Source organism: Propithecus coquereli, unplaced genomic scaffold, assembly GCF_000956105.1.
Source record: "Propithecus coquereli isolate 6110/MARCELLA unplaced genomic scaffold, Pcoq_1.0 Scaffold163, whole genome shotgun sequence".
Lineage (NCBI taxonomy): Eukaryota > Metazoa > Chordata > Mammalia > Primates > Indriidae > Propithecus > Propithecus coquereli.
The window spans coordinates 3,648,897-3,674,181 of record NW_012140858.1 but is presented as its reverse complement, the minus strand read 5'-3'; the positions used below and the strand labels follow the sequence as shown (position 1 = coordinate 3,674,181).

General features: G+C 49.5%; 1 protein-coding gene across 3 annotated transcripts in view; it reads right to left on the bottom strand.

Annotated features, from left to right (window-relative positions):
• Nucleotides 1–25,285, bottom strand: part of ZNF618 (zinc finger protein 618) — a 163,782-nt gene that overhangs the window by 59,201 nt on the left and 79,296 nt on the right. For all 3 annotated transcript variants that reach the window (XM_012641146.1, XM_012641147.1, XM_012641148.1), the window contains exon 2: nucleotides 17,546–17,589. In XM_012641146.1, the coding sequence (XP_012496600.1) occupies nucleotides 17,546–17,589 (44 nt within the window). The remainder of the gene's footprint in view (nucleotides 1–17,545; nucleotides 17,590–25,285) is intronic.

Below are 25,285 nucleotides of genomic sequence, written 5' to 3'. Positions count from 1 at the left end.
CTCAAACCGCACTTTAAGCAGCAAGGGCTTAAGTGATTTGCTGAACACCAAGTGTCTAGTGCCGGTCCCTTTGTTCCCAGGCAGGAGGGCTTGAGATTGCATCCCAGCTCTTCCCCGCTCCTGTTTTATACACAGGGAAACTACAATGCAACGGAAATCTCACTTGGCTCAAGTGTCACGGAGCCAATGCTTCAGCATGTAGGTGGCTCTTCAAACATCAGAAAATATCAAGATAATGAGGTCAGTATTGAAGTGAGCATGGCACATGTCACTGAACCTTCGTGACAGGGACGCTGGGCCTAGAGCAGAGCTGTGACTGCTCAGGCCATACACAAAATTGGAGGCAGGCCAAGGCATGACACCGGGTCCCTACCATCCACTCCTGAACCATTCTCCTTTCAACATGACCCGTGTAATCCGAAGGGCCCCACATCCTGCTGGCAAGGGGAAGTGTCTCCATGACTGCTGTTTCTGAGGTGGGGAAGCCAAGGCACACACATACAGGGAAACTGAGTCACACTCCAGTCCTGGGGAACGCTGCACTGACCACATCCAGCCCTCTCCCCTCCTCCGGAGAAGAACACGGACCATGAATTCCAAGGCTCAGCCTCCAGGCGCACTCAGGCAAGGCACACCGGCACCAACTGGAGCACAGTGGAGGTGCCGGGGCAGGAGGCAGGGACCTGGGCTCTGACCTTGGACCTACGTGGGCTTGCTGTGTGGCCTTGGGCAGCATCTGTCACACGAGAATGGGTTTTACCATGTCTGCTGTCCCTCCCAGTTTCAGCTCTCTCCAAGGGTGGAGAAAAGTTGGGAAATCGAGCGAAGAGAGAGAGGGAAGGCCTCAGCTAACAAGAGGAGAGAAAAAGGCCACAGGGAAGTATTATGGACTGAATTATGCTGCTCCCCGAAATTCATGTTGAACCTCTAACCCCCAGTGTGACTGTATCTGGAGACAGGGTCTTTAGGAAATAACTGAGGTTAAATGAGGTCATTTGGGTGGAAGCCTCATGATATGATTAGTGGCTTTGTAAGAAGAGAGAGACTGCTCTGTCTTCATCTGAGGACACAGGAAGAAGCTAAGCTGGCCCTCTACAGCCAGGAAGGGGCCCTCACCAGATCCCGACCATGCTGGCACCCTGGTCATGGACCTCCAGCCTCCCGAACTGTGAGCAAACACGTTTCTGTTGTTTAATCGAGCCACCCAGTCTACGGTATTGTCACCGCAGTCCAAGCAGAGTAACACAGGAGGCTGGGATGCAGACAGATGGAACAGGAGCAAAAAGGCATGCTGGAGAAAACCAGGCAGCCACTTCCTCACTGTGTGCCTTGAGCTAGACACCTGACCCCTGGGCCTCAGTTTCCCCATCTGCAAAATGGAGCTAACAGGGCTGTCACGCCCATTTTAGTTAACTAATATAAGGAAAGCTCTCAGCACAGTGTCTGGCCTGTAACTGCTCTCGAGACACAGTCACTGTTACCATTATTAATGACACACTTCGAAAATCTTTGGCACCCAGGGTGCCCAGGGACGCCACCTCCTCGTGGGTCTGCCTCGTCCGGGCCTCCGTACACTGTCTGAGCGTTTGCCCTTCTGTGCAGTGGGAAATAAAAAACTGTATGATTCAATCACCTCAGAATTCATTTCCTTAATTTATTTAGGAAACACTTAAATAGAGCCTCCCATGTGCCAGGCGCTGTTCTGACAAACTAACTCCTCTCATCCGCAGTAACAACCCTGGGAGGGAAGTCTTGGTGTTACCTCCACTTTACAGTCCAGGAAACTGAGGCACTGAGCGGTGAAATAACGTGTCCAAAGTCATACGTGTGGTAAGAGGTGAGCCCGGGACCTGGCGCAGCCATCCTGGCTCTTAGCTGCGACGCATCTGCACCGGGAGAGAAGCTTGCGGAGGGACGCTCCCCCCACCCACAGTCACGGCCGCCCCACGTCACCCACGCTTGACCTCCAGCATCCAGAAGAGAGTTGAAATCAAGGTGCTCGCGGGCGAGCAGGAGGATGGGGCTCCCTGGCTGTGCTGCCTCTGTGGGGGAACAGTATCTAGAGCTAGAGCCACCCCCTACCCCATCTCGGGGGACACGGCCCCGCCTGGCTGCAGGGTCACCACAGGGCAGAGAAGCCTCCGAGATCTGTGAGGCCCCAAGAGATAAGCAGAATCGGCAGGTCTGACAAGGTCACGAGAGGACAGCTGTGGCATTAGAGAGGGAGGAGATCCCCGCCGGCCAGCAAAAGGGAATGTCCTGGGGGTGGAGAGTTCCCACCGGGATAGGCATTAGAGCCTCACGTGATGTCATGAAGTGAGACGGGACGGGTACCACGTTTGGAAGTGAGATCATCCCAGGGTCAGATCTGGGAACTGCCATTCTACAGTTGCTGGTTCCTATGTAAGTGACTTCACCCCTCAGAGCCTCAGTCTTGACATCCACAAAATGGGGATAAACATGGTACGTACCCACAGCACCACGATGCGGAGACAACAAGGTAATGTCTAAATAGGACCTGGAACGCTGCTACTGGTGGCGATGTTCTCCGGGTACCTACTACCTCCATCTTGGGGGCAGGGGAGGGGAGTGTGCAGAGGACACAAGGGAAGGATCTTACATGGCACAGGTGTCAGTGCATGGGCTGTGAAGTTAGAAGGGTGGGGGCTCGAATCCCAGCTCTACCACTTTTGGTAATGGGATATGGGCCTGTGAGGACCCTGCCAAGAGCCGCTCGTGGAGCAGAGGTGGCCAGCTGATGGAAGCTGGTAGTGAACCATGTTTATCAACATTCCAGCTGGGCGGTCAAGGAAGCTGCTGACATTCCTACTCCCTAGTGGAGACCACGTGGGTGCCAATGGTCCGTCAGTCCTTGAGGCTTGCTGGGCAGAGGGACGGGAGTGGAGGAAACAGAATGGGCCCCCTACCCAGAACCCCCTCCCGGCCGACATTCTGAAGCTCAGCCTGAGGCCTTGAGGGCACCTTACCATCCCATCTGAACAGACTCGGTGTCCCTCCCCACTCTCGAGGTCCTCACCAGCACCACGGCCCCGTGCTGGGGAAGGAGGAGCTGCTGGAGCCAGAGGCTGGACAGAACTCTCATCCGCCCACCCACGCGCCCTGCGACCTTGAGCAAGAGGCTGTCCTCTCTGAGCCTCAGTTTCCTCGTCTGTTAAGGGAGGACCATGACCCTTGCCAGCTCTAGGGGTGGGAGATGATGCTACAAGGAGCCCAGGTGGGGCTGTCCCCACAGATGGCAACTGCCATTATGACAGTGACACTGGTTCACGATGATATCCTCACCTCTGGGAAGCCTTTCCGACTTGCTTGGGTCTTCTTTGAACAGGTGACTCTGACAGCCATCCTCCCCTGGTGTTCTCCTGGACTCATCTCGGCTCACTTGTTACCTCTCTGCCCTTCCAGTCTAGCTTCTACCTCATTGCCTGGTTTTATTTCCTTTGCAGCCCTGGCCGCTCTCTGAAAATACCTGGTCCGTTAATTGACTCACCAAATTGCCCTGAGATCAGGTGGGGTCCTTAGGAGTCCTGTGCACTGCTGTACTCCTGGCATCCAGTAGGTACATGGTACTCCATAAGTACTGTATTTGCTGAATGACCAAAAGAATACCTGCCTCCTGGTATGCATAACCCCGTGGGGCCCACTGAACAGCTGAGTGGATCTTGGGACGGGACTGCAGAGTGGACAATCATCCTTGCAACAGGCCCAGGCACAAATGCATCACAGGAAAAGTCCTCTCCAAAGGCACAGAGTACAGAGCAAAGCCGGAACTCGAACCCATGTCTCCTGACATCCCATCCTTTGTCCCTTCCACTGAACTACCAGCCTCAGGTCACCTGGAGTGCCTCTAACGCCTAGGATTTGGGGGTGGGCACAGGGGAATGGCTACCTCCCAACGGAAAGCAGCTTCCCCTTAGTTGCTGCACCCACATTACCCACCCCGAACGAATCAGAGGCCACAAGAACAATGCAGCTGCAGCTTATGACCAGCCAGACTCCCCACTTAGCCCACAGAAGGTGGGGGCTACGTCAGCCACCCTCTCTCGCCCACGGGCACGACAGCACATAACCATCCACTCCCTTAACCCTGAAGCCCTTAAGTCTTTGCCTCACCGAGGACTCGGGCAACTTCTCTTCCCCCGACTTCCACGCTTTAGATTTACAAGCCCAAATGTTGCTTTTCTCAGATGCTTTGCATTTAATTAGGTGTCCTAATAACAATGGCATTGCAGAAGTACTTATATCACTTTGAATTAGTGGTGCAGCTCCTTCTAACTTCTTTAAAAAATTTTTTTCATATATCATTTTTTAAAATAGAGCTCATTATTTTAATTATATCCATTTAAATGTACAGTGGAGCCCTTGGATATTCTCAGCACGAATCATTAGGTATATTAGTGAAAAAGCACTTGGAATCTATCTACATGCTGACACTCCGTAATCTATTCTATTTGTGTCGCTGTAAAATAGATTTATATATAGATAACTACAAAATAGTTGCTCAAGATATGCTACGAATTTTATATTTAACCCGAGTCACACTTCAACATAAAATCCAAAGTCGGGCATCAAAAGGGTATTTTTCAGTAAGTACGTGCTATCTGTGGTCACTGGTTACTAATTGCACCAGTCTGTCGGGAGAGAGGCCAGGCCAAGTGGGTCCCCGCCCCAGAAGTTCTCCAAGATTGCTGGCCTTTCTCTAAGGCAATGATTCTCAAAGTAAGTTCCTCGAAGGTCAGGGGCTCCGCAGCGATGGCTCTGAGAAGCCCCCATGAGGCCAGAACGGGAAGGGTGGTGTTGAAAAGGGCTCTAAGGCCTCTATCACCTCCTTCTTGAACGTGCACAGCTTGGCTTCTTGCTTTACATAGATTTGGGCTTCTTTCTTCCTGTAGTGGGGTGAATGGTTCCCCACTGAAAGACATTCCCACATTCTAATCCCCAGAAACTGTGAATGTTGACCTTATTTGGAAAAAGGACCTTTACAGCTGTAATTAAGTTAAGGATCTTGAGACTGAGCTTACCCTTGGATTATTTAGGTGGCCCCTAAATGCAATAACAAGTGTCCCTATAAGACAAAAAAAGATTTGGGACAGACAGAAGTTACAGAGAAGAGGCGGCAACGTGCCCACGGAGGTAGAGATTGGAATAACGTAGCCACGATTCGAAAAATGCCAACGGCCACCCAAGCAGAAGTGGCAAAGATCAGATTTTCCACTAGAGCTTCCAGAGGGAATTCAACCCTGCTGACACCTTGATCTTGGACTTCTGGTCCCAAGAACTGTGAGAGAATACACTTCGGCTGTTTAAACCGATCCCATTTATGGGAATTTATTTCAGCAGCCACTGGAAACCAATGCACTACGTGAGAACAAATTTGAAGAAATGGCTCCAAAGCCGTGAAGTCTGTAAACCTCTGCTGCTCCCCTCTGTTTTCTCTCGCTTTGTTCTTGCTCTTCACTGCTGTCGCGTCTGGCCAGCCCAATGTGCCTGCGGAATCTGCCTGGGAGTTTCAGAAACCAATCTCCTCCTCTGGGTCTTACGTGACAGAGCTTCAAGTGCTCAGTCCCACCCCGCCGCAAGAGCCCTGTGGCCAGATGGGGAAACCCAAGCCCAGAAGGGTCCGGGTCTGTTTTATTCACGTCCGTATCCCCTGCCCTAGCGTGATGCCTGGCACACAGGTGAAGGAAGGGCATGCCCAGGGCCACACAACCTTCAGCGATAAGCTGAGTCTGAAAACAATTCTGGCTCCTGTCCTGGTGCCATTGCCACTAAACCCTGCAGCCTGGAACAACACAACCAATAACTTACCTGTGGATCTGGGCCCCAAAGACATGCCATGGCCAGGCATGTTGGAGGAAGAGTCCCAGGTGATGCTGGGTGCCTGGGAGTCAGACAACTTTGTTTCTGGGCACAGTTTCTGTACCATTCCACAAAAGATGCTGATGCTTGAAGTTCTACCAAGTCACAGTAGATAAGACAATTCCTCAGCACCTTGGACTTCGGTGCTGTTTCTGTGGTTGACTCCCAGGGCCGCCCTCCCTGAAACTCGGTTTTTCCATCTGCACCGTGAGTGAGCTGGAACCTGAGACCAAGGCCCTTGCAGAGGCCAGACCTTTACCCAACAAGGTGTGTGTGTCTCCTTGCTCAGACGGGGAGCAGGGCGTCCAGCTAAGCCCCAAGACTCAGCCTGAGGACCACTGCACTTCCTCCAAAAGGTGCCATTGACTCTGGTCCCTCACCTACCTGAAACAATACTGAGGGTGAGGAACAAACCTCTAATCAGAGTGTGTAAATAATGACTTGGTTAATGCCCTCTAGAATAAAACATCATTAAAAGAATCCACTTGGAATGAGGGTTAACTGGTCTCCAGCTGAGCTTAAATACACTCTGTATAAATGCACGGGATGTTACATGAATTGACGCACCTCCAGGCAAGACTTCAGGGGCCATGTCTACCCTGCTGCGGAGGCTGACCACTGACCAAGTCCTCTAACTCCACCCACCGACTATCTGAGTGCAAATGATTCCTCTCCATGTGCAGACGTCAGCAGGCCTTCTCCTTGGCAATACTTCATGAGCCCAGTGAGGTTTTACTTCCACTACTCCACCAGGGTGGCTCTTTCCAAGACGTCCTGTGGCCACCATACTGTTAAATGCAGTGGTCCCTTCTCAGTCCTCATGTGATGTGTCCTCCCATCAACAGCCTTTGACAAAACCCCGTCTCTCTCCTCCATCCAGCTCATTCCTCACTAGGCTCTGTACTTGCCTGGTGGGCCTCCCGCCTTCTGGCCACTCCACTGTGTCTCGTTCTGAGTCCACTTCATCTCCCCAACCCTTATACGGTGACATGCTTCGAGGTTCAGCTCTAGAACCTCTTGTATTTTTATCCATACTCACTCCCCGGAGTGATCTAATGAAGACTCATACTAAAATATTAACTATATGATGATGAATCCTGAATTATTACCTCCCCCGGAACTCCAGATTTGCATAAACAAAGGCCTACCTGACAGCTCTGCCCAGATGCCTAACAAGTGCCTTGAAGCTAACTGGTCTGAAACTGAGCTGCCGCTACATCCCTTCCTCCAGAACAGGAAAACATTTCTTGTGCCACCTAACCCGGCACTCTTTCTGCTAAACCCTGCAACCTAAGACGACGCAATCAAATAACTACAGTCTTCTCCACTTCAGCTAATAGAAATCCCATCCTTCCAGCTCCTCCCGCCCAGACTCTGGAATTATCCTTGACTCTTCCCTCTCTCTCACGTACCACCAATGAATCTACCCGCAAATCCTGCCAATGCCATCTTCAAGCTATGTCCGGACCTGACCGCTCCTTGCCGCCCCACGGCCACCACTCTGGTTCAAGCCACCTTCCCCTTTCTCCTGTCTTGCAATCATCTCACAGCCAATCTCCCTTGCGCACCCCCCTAAATCTCCATTCTACACAACAGCCGGGGCGATCCCGTTAGAATAAGCCAGGTCATGTCATTCCTCAGCTCAAAATCATTTATGGTTCCTCAGTATTAACTCATCTGTTACCTCCCTGTCCACTTTATCATCTGTTTTCCCAACTAGAACGTGAGCTCCAAGAGGACAGGTCCTTGTCTCATTGGTTCGCTGCATCCAGAGCAAGGGCTGGCATGTGGCCGATAGTCAGTAACAGGCTGTTCACTAAGTGACCCGAGGAATGAGCCCAGGAAAGGTCAATGCCACCACGGCCTAGGAGACACCTGTGAACTGTGACCCAGGCAAGCCTTTTCTACAACCAATCCCTCAGCATCCCTATAACCATCGATGGTTTCACGGCTTCAGTTAATATTCAGAACTGACTGATGTCTCATGTATCTGGCCCTCCGTACAACATGGGTTGGAGACGTTTCACAGAAGCCACTTTTCTGAATAAGTGAAGCTGCTTTCTTCAGTGTCAAAGTCATCTCTTTATTTTTCCTGATGAAAATTTCCTAAATGTAACGAACTCTTCCCACTTTCTGAAATGCCAAGAAAGAGCAGCCTCGTGATACTCTGACATCCTCTCCTGAGGATCAGGGTCTCCATGATACACGTCGATGAGCAAAGACTTGGGTCCTCAGGGAACGCCCCGGGGCGGCTGCTCTGTCCAACGGTCCAGAAGCCTGCATTGTTCTGGAAACACTCCTCTCCACTTCTCATGGGCTCCTGCTCCAAATTCTGAATCCGCCCTCTAATTATTGTAATTCCATGTGGTCTTGGGAGACCTCCAGAGGCCAGGGCTCTACCCACTGCTTTCTGTGTCCCTGTGCCTGGCCACCTGGCAGGTGTCAGCTAAGGTCTGCTGATTGATACAAACAGAAAATGACCAGATGTAAATACACTAGCACACAGGGTGGAGGTGACACTGGTGGTGACGACAGTGATGGTGTGAATGACACAAATAACATGGAGGGCGATGCCAAGGGCAGCTATGGCATAAGTGCTTATGACGTGCCAGGCGCGGTGCTTTCCACGCCCCACACACACCGTCTCACTGTTCTGCACGATGTCTTACACGGTAGGCATTTTTTGTTTTTCAGATAAGAAAACCAAGGATCAGAGGAAAAGAGTGACTTCTTCATGGTCTCACAGCTTCCTTGGGACAGAAGCAGAATCCTACCAGGTCTGCCTGACTCCGAAGTCTGGGCTTTTAACCATCTGGATAATTTTTGTTTTTTTTTCTCAAAAGAAGAGAAAATAATAAAAACACTCATTGAACGAATGAACAAATAAATGATTAAATGCCAGAAGCTCCAAGAAATGGGAAGTGTATTCCCTTGTTTCCTGCTGTCTCTTTAGTAACCAGACAGCACTGGGCACATACTAGATGCCACAAGTAACACAGAAATGAAATTTAAAGAGAATGAAGGGTTCTGTCTTTTCCACAAAGAAGAATGCCTGGGCTTTGTGTTTGCTGTTAGAACCTCTCCCTCTCCCCCATGTGTCTCAAATGCTGCTGTGCTCAGACATAAATTTGTATTTAGCAACAAGGACAGAGCCCGTAACGGGGAAAGCTCGCTGCTTCACCACTAGCCTGGGAGAGCCAGGACAGAGAACGTGGAAGGAATAACACCCAGTGCCACGAACACTGGAACGAGGCCCGCGTCTGCACTACCGTTCTGCCCAAGCTTCCCATCCTCGTACCATCACCCACTCCTTAATAACCCTCAAAATTATCTACACTTCCATTTCTGTCATGTATCACTGATATATTTTAATAAATAGTCAAGCAGAAAAGATTAGATTAATAGATTAAAACTATTAACCTATTAAACAACTCTTAACAGTCTAGAAATTCAAAATAACCTACAATGCATAAATATATCATTAGTTTGAGATAATTCTTAGGCACTTAATTTTCATCAAGGTACGGTGTCAGTCAGCCACAGTGCCGGGTAATATTGTAGTTCAGAAAGACAGCACAGGGGTTTAAATATTAAGAGTAAATTTCCTGGTTAATTTAAACCTAAGACGGGGAAAAGCAAGAGTCTTGAGCAACCCTATTGAGTCGCAAACTCCAAAATTTAGCAAGGTGGGGCTCTCCCGTTAAAACTGGGAACTTCTTTTGTGGGTACAGTGGCACGTGGAAGGTTGGCCCAGGTCATTAAAAAGAAGAACCTTTAACAGGATTTTACACAGACACCCTGCCTTTGTTTTCCAGTGGGTCCGGCAGGGGCACAATTCTGATCCGTTAGTGATGTGCACTGCTCTCTGAAAAGCTACCTTGCCGCTTCTCCGCAGCCATGGGGACACTGCAGACCCAGAACTCACCCAGATAGAATCCCCCAAGAGGCAGGTGGGGAGTGGAGGCCAACGAGGCACCCATGTCCCTGTCCTGCAGAGACCCTCCCTCCAGGGCACACAGGGGGCCCCACAAAGACCCCAGAGGGCAGGGAGCTCAACCAGTGAGGAGTGAGGCCATCGCTAAGCCCTGACGCTGCACATGTGAACAGAGGACAAACACACTCCTGACCTCCATCATTCCCTGCCAAGGCTGTGACTTGCAACTATCCCTTTCTCTCATTCTCTGAGGCCCACCTCCTCCAGCTGTTTTCTCCTAGGAACGAAAGGACCAAGAAGCTCCCCAGTGGGAATACAACCCCTCCACCTTCCTGCCCACGTCGCCAGCTGATGCCTGCTATGCCCAGCTGCTGACAAAGCTTTGCCGTCCCTCCACGGTGCTGTCCCCATCCTGGCATTACAAGTGACCTCCTCCCTTCCACACTCTACCCTGCAGTCCTAGGACCAGCGGGTGACAGCCAGCCAGCTCCGTCCCTAACACCCTAGGGTGAAAACTCAGCCCTGGTTTACTCACTGCCTGGAGCCACGCTGTCCTTGGACACACACACGAGACTCTCCCAACTACACCGCCCAGTCCTTGAGTGGTGTCTGGGGATGACACAGTAGATGCAGGGACCGTCGCCAGGCTTCCCAACCTGCCACACCTCCCTTTCCTCACGTGTACACTGGGATGTTAATATTCCCCACCACAGGGTGGTTTAGAACATGAAAGGATACATGTATGTAAGGCCCCAGCATGGTGCCAGATACGCAGTAGGGACCCAGTAAATGGCAGTTCTTTTCTCCTGTCCCTACTGAACACTGGCCAGATGAAATGTGAGAAGTTTGGTCGAACTATGAAAAAGAGGAGCTCTCATGCCATGGGTGGAGGACTCATACATGGGAGTACAGGACGAATGTTTAGCCCCTATGAAAATAAAGGAGTGGTGGGTGAGGCCACCCTCCCTGCAGCAGCGAGGAGGAGGAGGAGGAGAGATGGGAGACACCCGCTGCAGCCAAGTTCGCTGCAGGAGGGACAGGCAGGAAGGGGCCGGAAGGTGGTGCCGGTGTCCCCACATTCTTAACCGTCACACTCCGCATGGAGTCTGGAGGCGGCTCAGAGCGCGAGGAGTTTCTCTTTCGGCAGCAGAAGCAGACAGATGGTGGGGTTGTGACCATTTCCTGAGCTGCCTTCTCAGGCCAAGGCCTTCATTTTTAAAAGCCTTAAGAAGCAACCAGGTCAGGGACCATTCTCAAGACCGTGTTTCCTTAGCACAAGGCAAGATTCTGAACGCTCTGAACTGACAGCCACAGGTTCACGAGAAGAACTTTCTTACTTTGTGCAAGAGGCCCGCGTGGGAGATGTGCTGAGTGTGCAGACCGAGCAGAGGTTCCCTGGAGACTCCAACCCAGTCCCTGTGCCGCACCACCCACAGCAAGTGCCGTTTCACAAGAGTCACTTACGGATTTTGATGTGAGCTGTGGTTTGCATTCCTCTGGCTCTCTCCAGAGGACAAACCTAAGACTAAGAATGAATTTTCAAGAACCTGCCCTGTTTACAGGTTTAACGGTAACTGATTAAGCAGAGTGAACTCTGCCCACCAAAACAGTAACTGGCCCCTTTGGAATATGCACATGAGCCCCCAGATCAACCTGCATTTTATGATTTCTGTGGACAAAAAAACTTTGCTCAAATTTTGATCGGTGGTGAGAATATCTCTAGAAATGTATTTTTGGAAATCAAATACAAACCTAGAGTCAAGATAAAGATGCCTCCTTTCTAAAACATACCCAGTTCTCAAATGATTCATTCCGCTAACACCACACTGTTCACTGGCTGGCACTGGGCTACTACAGGTTGAGTGGCCCTTATCCGAAATGCTCGGGGCCGGAAGGGTTTCAGATTTTGGAATATTTCCATTATACTTACCAGTTCGGCATCCGTAATCCAAAATCTGAAACCCTCCAGTGGGCATTTCCCTTGAGCATCACATTGGTGCTCAGAAAATTGCAGATCTGGGAGCATTTCAAAAGATTTCAGATTTCCGGATTAGGAATACTCAAGCTGTGGAATTTTGTGCAAATGAAATCAATTGGTTTAGTGCTACTTTTATTTTACTGCTGAAAAGCAAAATGTTAAATAAGAAGGTATTATTTAAAGAATAATTATATAGCCGCACACCTGTGGTGATCTGATAGAATGGTGCACCAGGGAAAACCTAGGCTTAAAGGATAAGACCCAGCTAGGTCCAAAGCCATTTTACTATACGGGTGACCCTGGACAAGTCACTTCCTCAATTCTCTCTGAGGAAGAGAAATACCAATCACCACCTCAGAGGGCTGCCGGGAGATCTAATGAGACACAGGACACACCAAGTGGGTCGTGATGGCCCTCAACAAATACGGGCTCATCCCCACTCTCCCCCCTCCCTCCAGCCCCACCTCCGATGTCCACGCTCTGCGAGGAATCAGTCACCCCACTGTTATCTCCTCCAACTGGAACCCCGCATAGTGGTGATAAAAATAAAGGTTCACTGAACACCTACTGTGCGCTAGGCGTTGTGCTAAGGATATATATGTTATCATTACACTTAACCCTCACTGGCAACACAGTGAAGGAGGTACCAATATCAACATGATCCCCAGTGTACAGATGAGGAAGCGGAAATGCAGCAAGTCAGATAAGTAGCCCAAGGTCGTACAACCAGGCAGTGGACAGTGCCAGAGTCTGAATCCAGCCGGTCTGAGCTCTTCGTCTCTGCGCTAGGAGGCTGGGCCAGTAACAGGGCTGAGGAGGGGCCAAAGAAGATGCCGACAGACCAGACAGGGAATGTGGGGGAGGGGGCCATGGAGAGTGGGGGCCATAGGAGCACAGCTGCTCCACTCTGGGGCCACCCCAGGACCAAGCAGGAGGCTGTGCGGTTTGGGATGCAGGCTTCACACCATCCTCTGCTGGACTGGAGTCCTTAAGCTTGAAAAACGTGAACCCTCAGAAAGTCACTGCTAAGCCTGCTTTCTAAGGTCCTGTCTGTCCAGAACCCTCAGAACCATCTCTTGTAACACCTAACCCCCGCCGCCCCCATTGTTCATTTTCCTCCCGGCAGCCACAACGATCCTTTTAAAAGCAAATCATATCGTGTCACTTCTCTGCTCAAACTCCCCAGTGGCTCCTGATCTCACGTGGAGTGTGGGCCAAAGTCCTGACAACGGTCTCCAAGGGCCGACATGGTCACATGGGCCTCCTGGCTGCTGCTCCAGCTCCTGGGCCTTTGCACCTGCCGCGCTCTCTGCCTGGGATGTGTCTCCCCCAAATGGCCCCTCAGCTCCTTGTTCAGGAGTCGCCTTTGCAACGATGCCTTTCCTGACCACTCAAATTACCCTCTCCAGCTCTCCCTATCTCCCTCTCAGCTTCTCCCCGCCCCCAGCATTTGTTACCATCTAACAAGCAGTATTTTATCTTTTTATTACCACGGCTCTACTCCAACTGGAACATCAGCTCTATAAGGGTAGGGATTTCTGTTTTGTTTACTGTTGTATCTCCAGCACCTAGGACAGCGCCCAGCACTTAGTAGGCACTCAATAAATATTTGTGGAATGAATGAATGAAACTTGGTTTTATCATCTTCTCCCCTGCCCAACCTCCCTGTCTAAAAGAGCCCGTCGATAAGAGCCTGTCCACTTGTTAGGTAAAGGAAACATACAAAGGAATTATTATTATACAAAGTAAAGGAATTAGTCCTTTAACCTATTCTATCTCCAGTTTCCTTGTCTCCAAAACTGGAGGGTTGGACTAGATTATCTATAGAGTCCTTCCGGCTTAGAAACCCTCAGCTGACGAAAACAGCCATCACTCTTCATTACAGCAAGCCTGTAACTGCATTTACTTGATTATAAAAACTGTGTTTCCTTTAGAATGCGCAGTTAAGGCCCTATAGCCCCCATACCCCTTAGAATAAGTGAGGTTTGGCTGCAGTTGTGCTACGTGGATTTGTAACCTGCGCACCAGGTCAAGATTAACCTCGAGTGCTGGGATCACCGCTCTTATAAAATCGACCCAGGTTGGGTTACAAGGAAGTAAACCAAACCACATTTGGTTGTTTCTTAAAATCAGAAACACCACCTCTCCTTGTCCCCCTCAATTTAACACTAATTCCTTAGCAGCCCATGCTGTTGATTTTGGGGTTTAGCCAGAGGCCCTCTGGAGAAATAACAGAATTACGTGTTCCAGGCCAAGAGGAAGGAGCTGGGATGAAAGCAGACCCTGGTGTAATAACAGAGTGTCCCAGGGCAGAGCTGGGGGGCCCACGTCAGGGTTGGGGGTCCTTCAAGGTCATTCCTGCCCTGGGCTATGTAGCCTAATTCTGCCTTTGGGGAAACATTAGGACCTTCATTTTGCCACCTGAAACAGGGACTAAATAAGCAAAGCATCTACCCCTCCAAACCCCACCTGGCCAGGGGCAAATTCACCAGTGGTTACTGGTAAGGCCTCCGCTCACGTTGTCTTGACGTTTAATGCGTAATTCACTTCTCAGACTGAACATCCAGTCACTGTTCAGTAATATTATGTTGGTCTTTCAAAGGATGAGTCTGAAACACAGAATCAGTATCAATCTGCCTGTGAGCTCCACCGGAGTCCTGCCTTCTTGACAGGCTCCCAGCTGACAGCATGGTCCCCGCCCCAAACGGGCTCATGTAACATACACCAACTGATCCATTTCCACCAAGGAGCAGGAGGGCGCAGTGGCTGAGTGCACGTGTCACAGAAGTCACATGTGGTGGGCACCCTGGCTCTACTGCTCACTTCTAGCTAGGCAGCCTTAGGCTGGTGACCCTCTCTGTGCCTCGGCTTCCTTGTCTGTAAAATGGGAATAATAACAGTACCTCCTTGTGGGGTTGTTATAAAGATTGCACACAACTGATAAATTAATACACGTAAATCACTTAGCTCAGAGCCTGATAAGGAAATGTTGACTAAAGGGTGGCCATTATTATTACAAAGTTTATCTTTACACCTCAAGTCACACATGACCCTGAGGTTTGGGCCGGCCCTCCTTGGTACATATTCTGGTACCAACACGGGGGGCTCAGTCACTGAGCATGCATGCCGGAGAGCCTAGGCCAACCAGGGAGACAAATCAATGGCACACACGCCACCCTCCCCTTCCCCTGACCAGGAAGGCATCTCTAATCAACCTCAGCACTCTTCTCCCACTGACTGCAGCCTTAGGCTGATAATACTCAATTTGGAGCTTCAGGCAGCCATGACCACCATAGGGAAACCTGCCTGCTGTCCTCTGGCTACAATCACCAGGCAGAGATGCTGGTGAGGGAGAGATCCGTGCAGGGGAGAGTGAGGGCAAGGACCACATCCCCATAAGAGTGATGAAGGGTGGATGGAGCTTTGCCTCTCGCTCACTGCTGCAGACCCAGCACTTAGAACAGTGCCTGCCACGCAGAAGACCCTCAAATGGCTGCTGGATGAATAAATTAGCATCTAATCCATCTGAGCCCACAGCACTGGGCCTGCCACAGCAGGTGCTCAGTAAACATGGGAGGAAGGTGGGAGAGGCTGCTAGACCCTCACTGGGGCACAGCATCTCTGAGTGAAGAAGGAAGTGGCTTTGGCAGGTTCAAGGCCTGACACAGCCCCTCACTCATCACGTGACCCTGAGCACAGACTTTCCTCCCAAAGGCCTCGATCTCCCCACTGTACAATGAGAGGGTGAACTAGACAAACCAGCCCCTTCCAGTCCTGATGTTCTGATCCAAGAAATGCTTCCCGACACCGTCAGTCTGAGGACCACCACAGCCTCATACACAGTTCTTACACAGAATTCCACTACCAGGGGCCCAGGAGAAAAACACAAGATGCTGGGCAGCTGCTGGCCACGTGGGTCACTGCCAACATCCACAGGCCCACGGCCACTGTCTCACCTCCGTCTGGGCTCTTCCCCCTCCATCCCAGCCCACACTCCTTGCCCCTACATCACTCCCACACCCGCCCTCTCATCCAGTGCACCCACCCCATGAACATCTGCAGAGTGCCTGCTCGGGGCCGGGCCCACAGCTGCGAACCAGACAGACATGGTCCCACCCTATGGAGCTGGCACTCTAAGAGGGACAGGAAAAAAGGTACAGAAATAAATGGAATCCTTAAACAGCATGAACAGGCTAGAAAGGAGGCCACTGGCCACAGACTGGGGTGGTGGGTCCCCTGAATAGGGAGTCAGGGAAAGCTGCTCTGAGGGGATGACTGAATTGAGACCCAAAAGACGAAACGGCACTAATCACAGGAAGACCAGAGAAAGAACGTTCCAGGCACAGGGAACAGCAGCTGCAATGGCTCTGAGGCAGGAGTGTTTAGACCGGGGGGTGGCAAAGGACAGCAATTTACATACATATTTATATATCATCTATGGCTACTTCAGCAGTACACTGGCTGAGCTGAGAAACTGCCAGAGAGACCATATGGCTACAAAGCATAAAATATTTGCCAGGCCATGAGGGGTCTCAGGGACCTCTGGCCTGGTGTCATGGCCTCCAATCCACCTGACAAATGGCTGACAGGATCTTCCTGAAACACGAAGCCAAGCATGTTACACTTCTGCTCAAAGAACTTCAACACCTCTTCATAGTTTCCCAAAGTATGTTCCAAGGAACACTCGTTCAATGGAATGAATGTCAATAAAAAGGTCCCAAGGTTAAGAAGGCTGAGAAGCGTGACATTCTCCTCTCTCTCTTGGATGTTCTCAAGCACGCACATTAGTATATTAAAGGCTCTGAAAAGTCCCACAGCAAAGGAACCTGTTTGACTTTGTTTAACCCGCTGTCCTCTGAACTTGGCCACAGAAAGAACGCTTTTCTTTCCCACACACACACACAAAAAAAATGTATTAACATTTTAAAGAGCTAGTGTTCCATAAGCTAAAGGGCAAATTCTTCTGCTTGGCATTTGTAATGTGACCCTCAACTCTAATAGGTGACCCCTAGGGCCTACTCCAGATTTTATGTACATGCTCTGGGGAGCCATCTCTTGTATCTGTCCCTCGCCTTCCTCCCGCCTCCAATGCCCCACATAAGGGTCACGTGGCCACTCCAGCTCTGCTCCACCCAATGAACAGCAGCAGCAGCATCAGTGCTAACATTTACCAAGTACCCACCTGTGCCACCTGTGACGACAGCCTGTCTGGTATCTCCTTCATCTGTTTTTGGTAACAATAGCCCAGCTTGCCTGTGGGGACCTCCCCTCTCCCACCTCACACCAGCTCCAAGGGTGAGGACGGACCCCTGGTCTGGCTACTCAGAGTACCCCAGCCCCTGCTCTGCAGTGACCGTTTCCGGGAAAGGAGCACCCAACCCAAGCACATGGACCAATGAATTCCAAGCAAGGCTGGGACTGGCTCCCTCTGGAGTTCACCATGCGGCAGCCCAGCCGAAATTCAAGCCCCGATCTTTCCTGTGCTTCCCCCCAAATTCTTCCCAACTTGAGCGGCCAACAGCCAGTTCAGGAATGAGTCATCCTTGGATTCTGCTCGCAGGCACCTACAGAAGGCACATGGAAAACGCTGTACACGACTTCACATCCCCAGGGGAAGTGTGGATACTTCTCAGCAAAGAGAGCTGGCCTGGCCCATCCGTCCTTTCAGGCGGAAGGTGAGGACCAGAGAGTGGTGGCTGTTAGTCGTGAAGACCTGGGACAGGGAGGGGGACACAAGCTGGGGGTGGGAGGTGTACCTGCTTGCAGTGCTTTTCCTTCCAGCTGCACTGGCTCCGTCAGCCTGCAAAAGAAACCCAAAACACCTGCATCAGCCAAGGCAGAAGATGCCAGATTCCACCCGCTGCCACCCCACCACGCTCCTGCTGAACACCAACCTTCAGACAGAGGGGTGAGCTGGCCACAGCCCCCTGCCCCATGCCTCCAGGCTGGAAAAACCTGCCCCCAGTGGTAAGAGGGAGTCAGGACACCTCCCCCAACCCCATTTGCTCGGCCCTTTAAATCTGGCTGAACACCCACTGCCAACACAAACCCCGCAACCACAGAGCCCTGGGGACTCAGTGAAAAGTAAGTAACCAGCTAAATCTGAGATTGAATTGCACCATTTTTATTTTCAGCTGGGATTTCCAATAAAACAGTAGCTGCAGATTTATTCCTACCAACCAGAGGGGAAAAATCCTATTATGTTAAAATATTCTGTCCCCCAACCCTATGAGCAGGGGAAGGCAAGAGAGTGCGGGGTCTTAATCTCTTTTATTTGGCCATGGGGGGAGGGGGAGAGAAGGCTGACCAAATGAAATTTTCAGAAATCATAAAATTCTGGTTCAGATGTAGAGAGTGAGGTCCTGAGTGCCGGGGGGGCAGCCTGAAGTCTCACGAAAACAAACACCTGGGGTCCTGGCTCATAGGCCAGTATCGGGGGGCACCTCAATGCAGACACCAAAGGAAGCTGCAGTCACAGGAACAATGCCTAGATCCCCCACCACCACCGGCTGAAGACGCGTTCCCTAGCTTCGTCCAAACGTTTATAATAAGAATCATAGGATAATTCGGTGCAGGTGCACATGTTTCCAAATACGGAGTTCTTCCAGTTTTAGAAAGGTAATGTACTACATATGTCCTATATTTTGAAACAACCCTGGCGGAACCTCTGGTAATCAAGCACATTGATAGTTCTGCAGAGAGATGTGTGCCCAGGTAACCCTACTTGGGATAAACGACAACAGTGACAAAGGTAACTAGTCTCGTCTCCCTTCAGGTCAAGCTCTGCTGCCTCATCAGTTACAAAACATCTTTTTGTTTTCATGCTTTTCAAATTTCAGGACTTCAGATGAAGGACTGAGGATCTAAAATAAAAACAGCAGCTACCTTTTGATGAGTGCTTACGAGAAGTTGCAAACTGGCAAAATCGGACGGCAGGCTTTGATTCGAACAAATCGGCAACGTGGAAAAATAAAAGGATTGCACCACAAAAAGGCCAGATTTCCAGCTTCTCTTAAAAAACTGGATAACCCAGCAACCCCAGTCACACCTGGTGACAGGCAGCTAGAGCTGACACATCTGGTTCTCTGAAGTCCCCACCCCTCCCTCTCGCCTTTACGCCCAGCACCTGTTTTGCCCCTGTGGGTATCCACACATGCTCACCCAGAGAACGTCCCATCAGGCCCTAGTGTAGGGACATTAATGCCTTGTCTCACTGAATCCTTACCATAGGTCCCCCCCACACACAATATCCCCATTTTACAGATTAAGAACACTGAAGGTCGAAGAACTTAGGTTATTTATGGAAAGTCCCACAGTTGCCAGCTGTGGTCTGGGTCACTCCGAAGCCCACCTTCCTCGGCTCTGGAATATCTTATCTCCCACGAACATTCAGGAGAGCCGATGGGGAAACGGGGCAGCACCACACGGTCCCCACTGCCCACACGCGGGGAACGGAAAGGTTAAAGAGAAATAAGGAGGGAGAAATTAATGGGATGCTGATGTATTATTTCAACGGGAGAAAGAAGAAAGCGGAGAACAGTTTGCATATCGTCTCACTGAGAGGAAAAGAACAGACCAATTACAGCCTCTCCGACATCTCGCATTCCTGAAAACAAGGCAAAGCGAACGGGCAGAAGTTGTTCTCGTGTTCGTATCATAAGCAGAAGTGGTGGGGGTGGGAATTCTGCTGCCCCAGAGAGCTTTAAAAACTTGCAAAATCCCAAATGATCTCTCCACCTTCCAGACTTAACTCTGGGTGTGTATTTTTAGCATTTCATACATACTTTTTGAGTTGTCTTTTTTGTCCTATTCCTTCACAATTTCACACAGTTGACCAGCTCAAGTGCAGCGTACACGTGACAGAGTGGGGAAAAGATCCTCCATTTTCAGCAAACCTAATAATCTCCATCTTTGTGTCTTTTTTATTGAGTGGGTGATACTTTAGCTTTGTATCACTGGTAGCTACACTCATTTCTGTTTTCCACTCATTTTTATAAAACAAAGACAAAATGCTAAAAATATTCAAAGAGTTATAGACACAAACCCTTTTGCACAGCCTAAGGTGGTGGCTGGAGCAGTGAGTGAGGTGACGGGAGGAAGGTGCTCCACCTGGGCAGATGAGGGTGTCTCACTGGGGTATTGAGGGACGACTCGGTGGGAGATGCCCAGGACACTCATGTCAGTATCACAGTACAGGCAATCATGGCGTCTTATGACAGGGCCAAAGCCCAAAGTGCTGGGAGCACCAACTCCCAGGGCAGAGGCCCCTATGACACCAGGCCGGCTTGGTCTGTGTCCTCACAAATATATTAGGGCCATCTCCTCTGTGTGGATTAAGCCAAACCTCTGATGTTGCCACCTTCCAAGGTCAAAACGGTCTAACATCAGCCATTTTATATGATTTAACCTAAACCACAAACTCACCTTTACCTGGTGTAAGCCGACCTCATTCTCAACTTGAACTGAAGCTTAAGAGCACAGGGCTTAGAGTCAGATAGTCTGAGTTCGAGTCCTGGATTTGCCATTTTGTAGCTGCGTGAACTTCAGCAAGTCATCTGTACTCCCAAGGCCTCAGTTTCCTCATCTACAAAATGGCCAGACGCAATTCCTGGGACCTACCTCACCAGACTGGAGAGACTTAAACAAGATGACTTAAATAAGGTAACTTATGCAAAAATACTTAGTGTGGGCTCGGCTATAATAATTATAATAATCATTAACAACCCTAGATATGGTTATAGAGGCCACCATTTATTGGGTCTAGGAAACTGAGGAAGAGAAACACAGAATGACATGTATAAGATTACACAGCAGAGGAAGGAGTCACCGAGCCAGCCTAGACTGGACCTTGGATCTTCTGCCCTGGAGCCTGCCAAGAATCCCATGCTACAAGCTGGCATCTCACGTGCGTCCAACAGCGCAGCCCCAAGGCCTTCTCCAATGGTCTGGTCAGGATGATGTTGAAAATAATAATGTAAGTAAAGCACTAAACCCATGCCACGTAGCAATCACTTAAGTAATGGAAACCCCTATCGCAGGTGCTGTTGTACCACTGTCTTCTGCCACTGGAACGTGTGCTCCTAAAGGATGTAGCTTCTCGCCCTAGCTCTGTCTGGGTCTCACTGTGAACCTTAGACAAGCTCTCCTGTCTCTGGATCTGAGGTTCTCCAAAGGTAAAAATGGGGTTGGGGACAGGGGGTTAAGTCAGATCATCTGCCCCCTCCCTTCCATCTCTGTCCCTGTGTTGGGCTGACCCCAAACTTAACCAGACCCTTCTATGGCCAATGAAATAAGGAGGGCCCAAGGGAGACCCTCCTAATACTCCTACATAGCTGCGCTGAAGGTATTCAAGCCCTCCAGCCCCCCGCCCCTCTCCCACAAGGGTACCCAGCCCCCTTTTCCAGCCCCATCCCGTTCCTCATTCACCAGCTTCCCCTCAGGACCTGGGCGAGGTTATTTTTGGTTTCATTCGACCCTCCTCTTCCCTCCCAAATGAATGTGAAGTTGTTCCTTTCCATTCTCTTATTAAGGGTTTTCTTGGAAAGAAAATATTATTCCAAACCCAGAAATTTTATTTCTAAATTTGTGCAAATGTAAGTTGTAAGACATTAGCTGCATTTCACATTTTGTGCAAATGGCAGAAACAGGCAATTCGTGTGCTCCGGGATGGGGGCTGGCCAACGATTTCGATAAAATAAACCCTTTTTTAATTTAAATGCTAATGCACTGAATTAAAATTTAATAACTGAGGAAATTGAAAAGCCGAGCAGGAATATTGGAAATAAATCCAAGCAGAAACAGCTGAAATTAAAAATTCTAGAGAGTGGGAGGATAGCAGCTAAGCTGTCTTATATGATTACATTTTTTTTTTTTTCAGAATGAAGCAAAAAAAAAAAAAAAATCCTATCTCTCGCTGGCTCTAGGGCAGTAAATCCACAGTGCTGTGATTTATTGCTCAATTTTCCTGAGGGAAAAAGGCTTTCTTTCATGCTGAAATATTTCATAAATTTCAAGCCAGCATAAATTCTTAATTTAAAAGTTATGGAGGTCACATTTAGTGCACTGGTACGGTTCCAAAATCTTAAAGGAATAGCAGCGACCAAAAAAAAAAAAGGCAAAAAGGTGGGGTGGAATTTGCTCTTTTCTTTTTTTCCTTTTTTTCATTTTGGCTTTAATTCACAAGTTGAAATTTCATTATTAAAGATTCCTCCTGGATGGGTAGAAAACCCAAGCACATGGGGGAACCGGTGTGTGTTTGGAAACCTGCTGCAAAAGATGAAGAGATAAAGATTTAATTCAATTATAAAAAGGCATTTTTTTTTTTTTTTAAGCCACTTGAGGAATTTCTGGTAAACATTTCCTCCCTTCATTGCCCGGGAAGGGGTGAGGGTGGGGGAGGGTGGCCAATGTAATTGCTTCTCTTAGATCTCCAATCTTTTGTGCACACTGATATATTCATTTGTTATACAGCTGTTCAGCGGCGGAAAGAATGCTGGGGCGCCCATAATTCTAAGCAAATCAATCAAAAATTAATGATTTGTCATGCTTGCACAATGGAGGAAAAACAGCTCCTTAGGTCCTGGCTGCCTGATCTCGAAGAATGAAATGCCTTTCTTAGATAAGAGCCGAGCCAGAGACTCAGGGAGGCTGAGGTGCCACCGCAAATGTGGGGGCCTCACGGTCCCCCCAGCTCTGTGAGGACGGAGGGGGCCACCATCTTGGAGGGGGCATTTCCAAGATGGCGCCTCAGCCAGTCAAACCCAGGATGGACCCGGCACAGCACATTTCCGAGGTGGTATAATTAGGATCCTGCCTTTTCCCTCCCCCACCACAACTCAAAAATCTTTTCCTCTCTGGAGAATTGAATGGCTCCTCCCTCCCCCCACTAGATTTAATTTGTCCCTGTTCATTGTTCTACCAACCCTGCTAACACAGAGCCATCAGTGCCTCCCATCAACAATACGGGACTGGGACCACGGTTCCTGGAGTGGCTGTCACCGCCCAGGCTGTGTGCACTGTCCCTCCTGGGCAAAGACCATATCCCTATCTGGCCATGTCTCCTGTACCCAGCTCAGGGTCTGGCACGGGGCAAATATTCAGCAAATATAGTTGAATCCGTTAATTATGATTATTTCTCAGGAAATACTGATAATGAGGTTGCTTAGATGAATGATGAATGGTCTTGGCAATTATACTTGGATGAAATATATCAATCGGTCTTAAATAATCAATCACTCCTTTATTCACTCAGCAGATATTTCTTGAAAACCTACTATGTGTCAAGCACTGTGCTGGGCTCTGGGTGCACAGCCTCAAATCCACTGGGGGCAATTCCAAATCCCCAGGGATCAGTACTTCCTGGGCTTCTCTGCACCCTTATGGAGGGGAAGCATGAACGTGAACCTGGAGAGAAAAGGGAAGTTCTCTGTATGTCCAAATGCCTTTTAAAGTCTTGTTAGTTTACTAATTCATACCAATTCATTTGACTGTTATATTTACAAGTACTAAATGCACACTACACCAAAATACGTGTGTCTTTCATATACATGTATGTTAATTCAAATATAAAAATTGCTTTAAATGACCAACTGGTACAACTAACCCTGCAGGAAGATGTGCGACCTCAGCAGTGGGTACAACAAAGTGTGTTCAACCTGGAGGCCCGCAGGAGGCACTGTGCCCAAATAGGTATGAAATATGTCAGTGGGTATAAAACAACTCAAGCTTCATTTGTAGGTCTTTTTCCTTTCCGACAGCCAGTGGATCCCTAAAATTTAACATGTTTTTGTCCCACAGAATCACAAGATTCAAATAAGGAGAAGTCATTCATTCATGCAACACCAATTTATCGAGCTCCGTGTATGAACGGAGCCAGGCATGGTTCCAGGCACTTGGGATACACATTCAAGTGGGGGGAGACGGTAACATTAGCAGTGATAAAAAATAAAACATGCAGCATGCTTGAAGTAGCCAGATCTATGGGAGAGGTGGGACAGAGAAGGACAGGGGTGGTCAGGCATGCGGGGGACAAGGGAGGAGCTGCAGGTTGCAGTTTTTAAATAGGGTGGTCAGAGTAGGCACCAATGGGAGAACACTAGGAAGTGAGAGAGTTGGCCCTGTGGTGTCAGGGGAGCAGTGAATGGCCAGGGCCAAGACCTCTGAGCAAGAGCGAACAGCAAGCATGCTAGCGTATCTGGGGCGGGGTGAGTGAGGACCAGAGGAGAAGTAGTAAGAGGTCGGCTTGTGCAGGGCCCGGCAGGCTGCTGAACAGCCTTGGCTTTTCCTCTGGGGAGCCACTAGAAGCTTTTGGCAAAGTGACATAATTTGACTTTCATTTTAGAAAGATCATTCTGATTGCTGTTGAAAACAGACCGTGAGGCTGAGGTGGAAGCAGGAGGCCAGTGAGGCTACTGCAGCAGCCCAGGTGGTGGGGAAGGGTGGGGCTCTGAATATACCGGAAGGCAGAACCAACTGGACTTGCCGATAAAATCGAATGTAGGGTAGGAAAGAAAGAGTCTAGGAAGATTCCCAAAACCCTGGGCCTTAGCATCAAGAAAAACGGAACCACATCTCTCCGGTACATGAGAATATTAAATGTGGGCCCAGCACTTTATGGATGGCTCCGTGAATGGGATCCGCCTGCAGAGGAGACACAGCAGTGTAAGGATCCCCTTCAACCAAGAATTAACCAAGCACCCAAAGGGGCCAAGTGACCCGCCCAAGGTCACACAGCTGGCCAGTGGCTTGGGCAGAACTCACACGTCTTCTCCCCCAAGTCCATGGCCATTTCCTCTACACACCTGCCCTTCGTCTCAAGGACCAAAGAATCAAACCTGGCCCCAGACAATGTGCATGGACTGTTTTCCTATCTAACTGCTGGGCCCCAACTCGGGCACAGGCCGTTCCAGCATTTATTTACCAGGTGTTCCTGGAAAACACCGTTTAAGGGTGACCGGGCCAATGCCAAACAACAGCGTTGCAAGTTATAAAGAGGATCCTGTTTCCAGGAAACTAAGTATATGACAAATTCTCTAATTAGAGTGTATTCAGTGATACATTTCTAACACATGGTATTTGGTATTTAATTTTGTGTTTTCTTTCCCAACTGAATGCAGTTACTCAAAGCCACTGACTGCCCTGGCTTCCAGGCTTGAGGGGTGGGTAGAGGCTGCCAGAGAAGACCCCTGGGCTAAAAGAACTGGAGCTCACATGGGTGTGTGCCATTTTTCCATAAACAGTAATAAAGTTAATCCTTCAAGAGGACTGACACTAAGATGAACCAGACATGGTTCCTCATTCATTCACTCCAATACCACTGTTATTGTCTAAGTAAGTGCCTACTATGTGCTGGGCCCCAGGAAAGTTACTGGGGACAAAACAGCAACCACAACAGTGGATGGGACACGCGGTGACTACTTAGTGACTTCAAGCTATCAATTTATAATTACCAACTGAGATGTGTGCTCAAAGGAAAAGGTCCAGGTTCCTGAGCATCT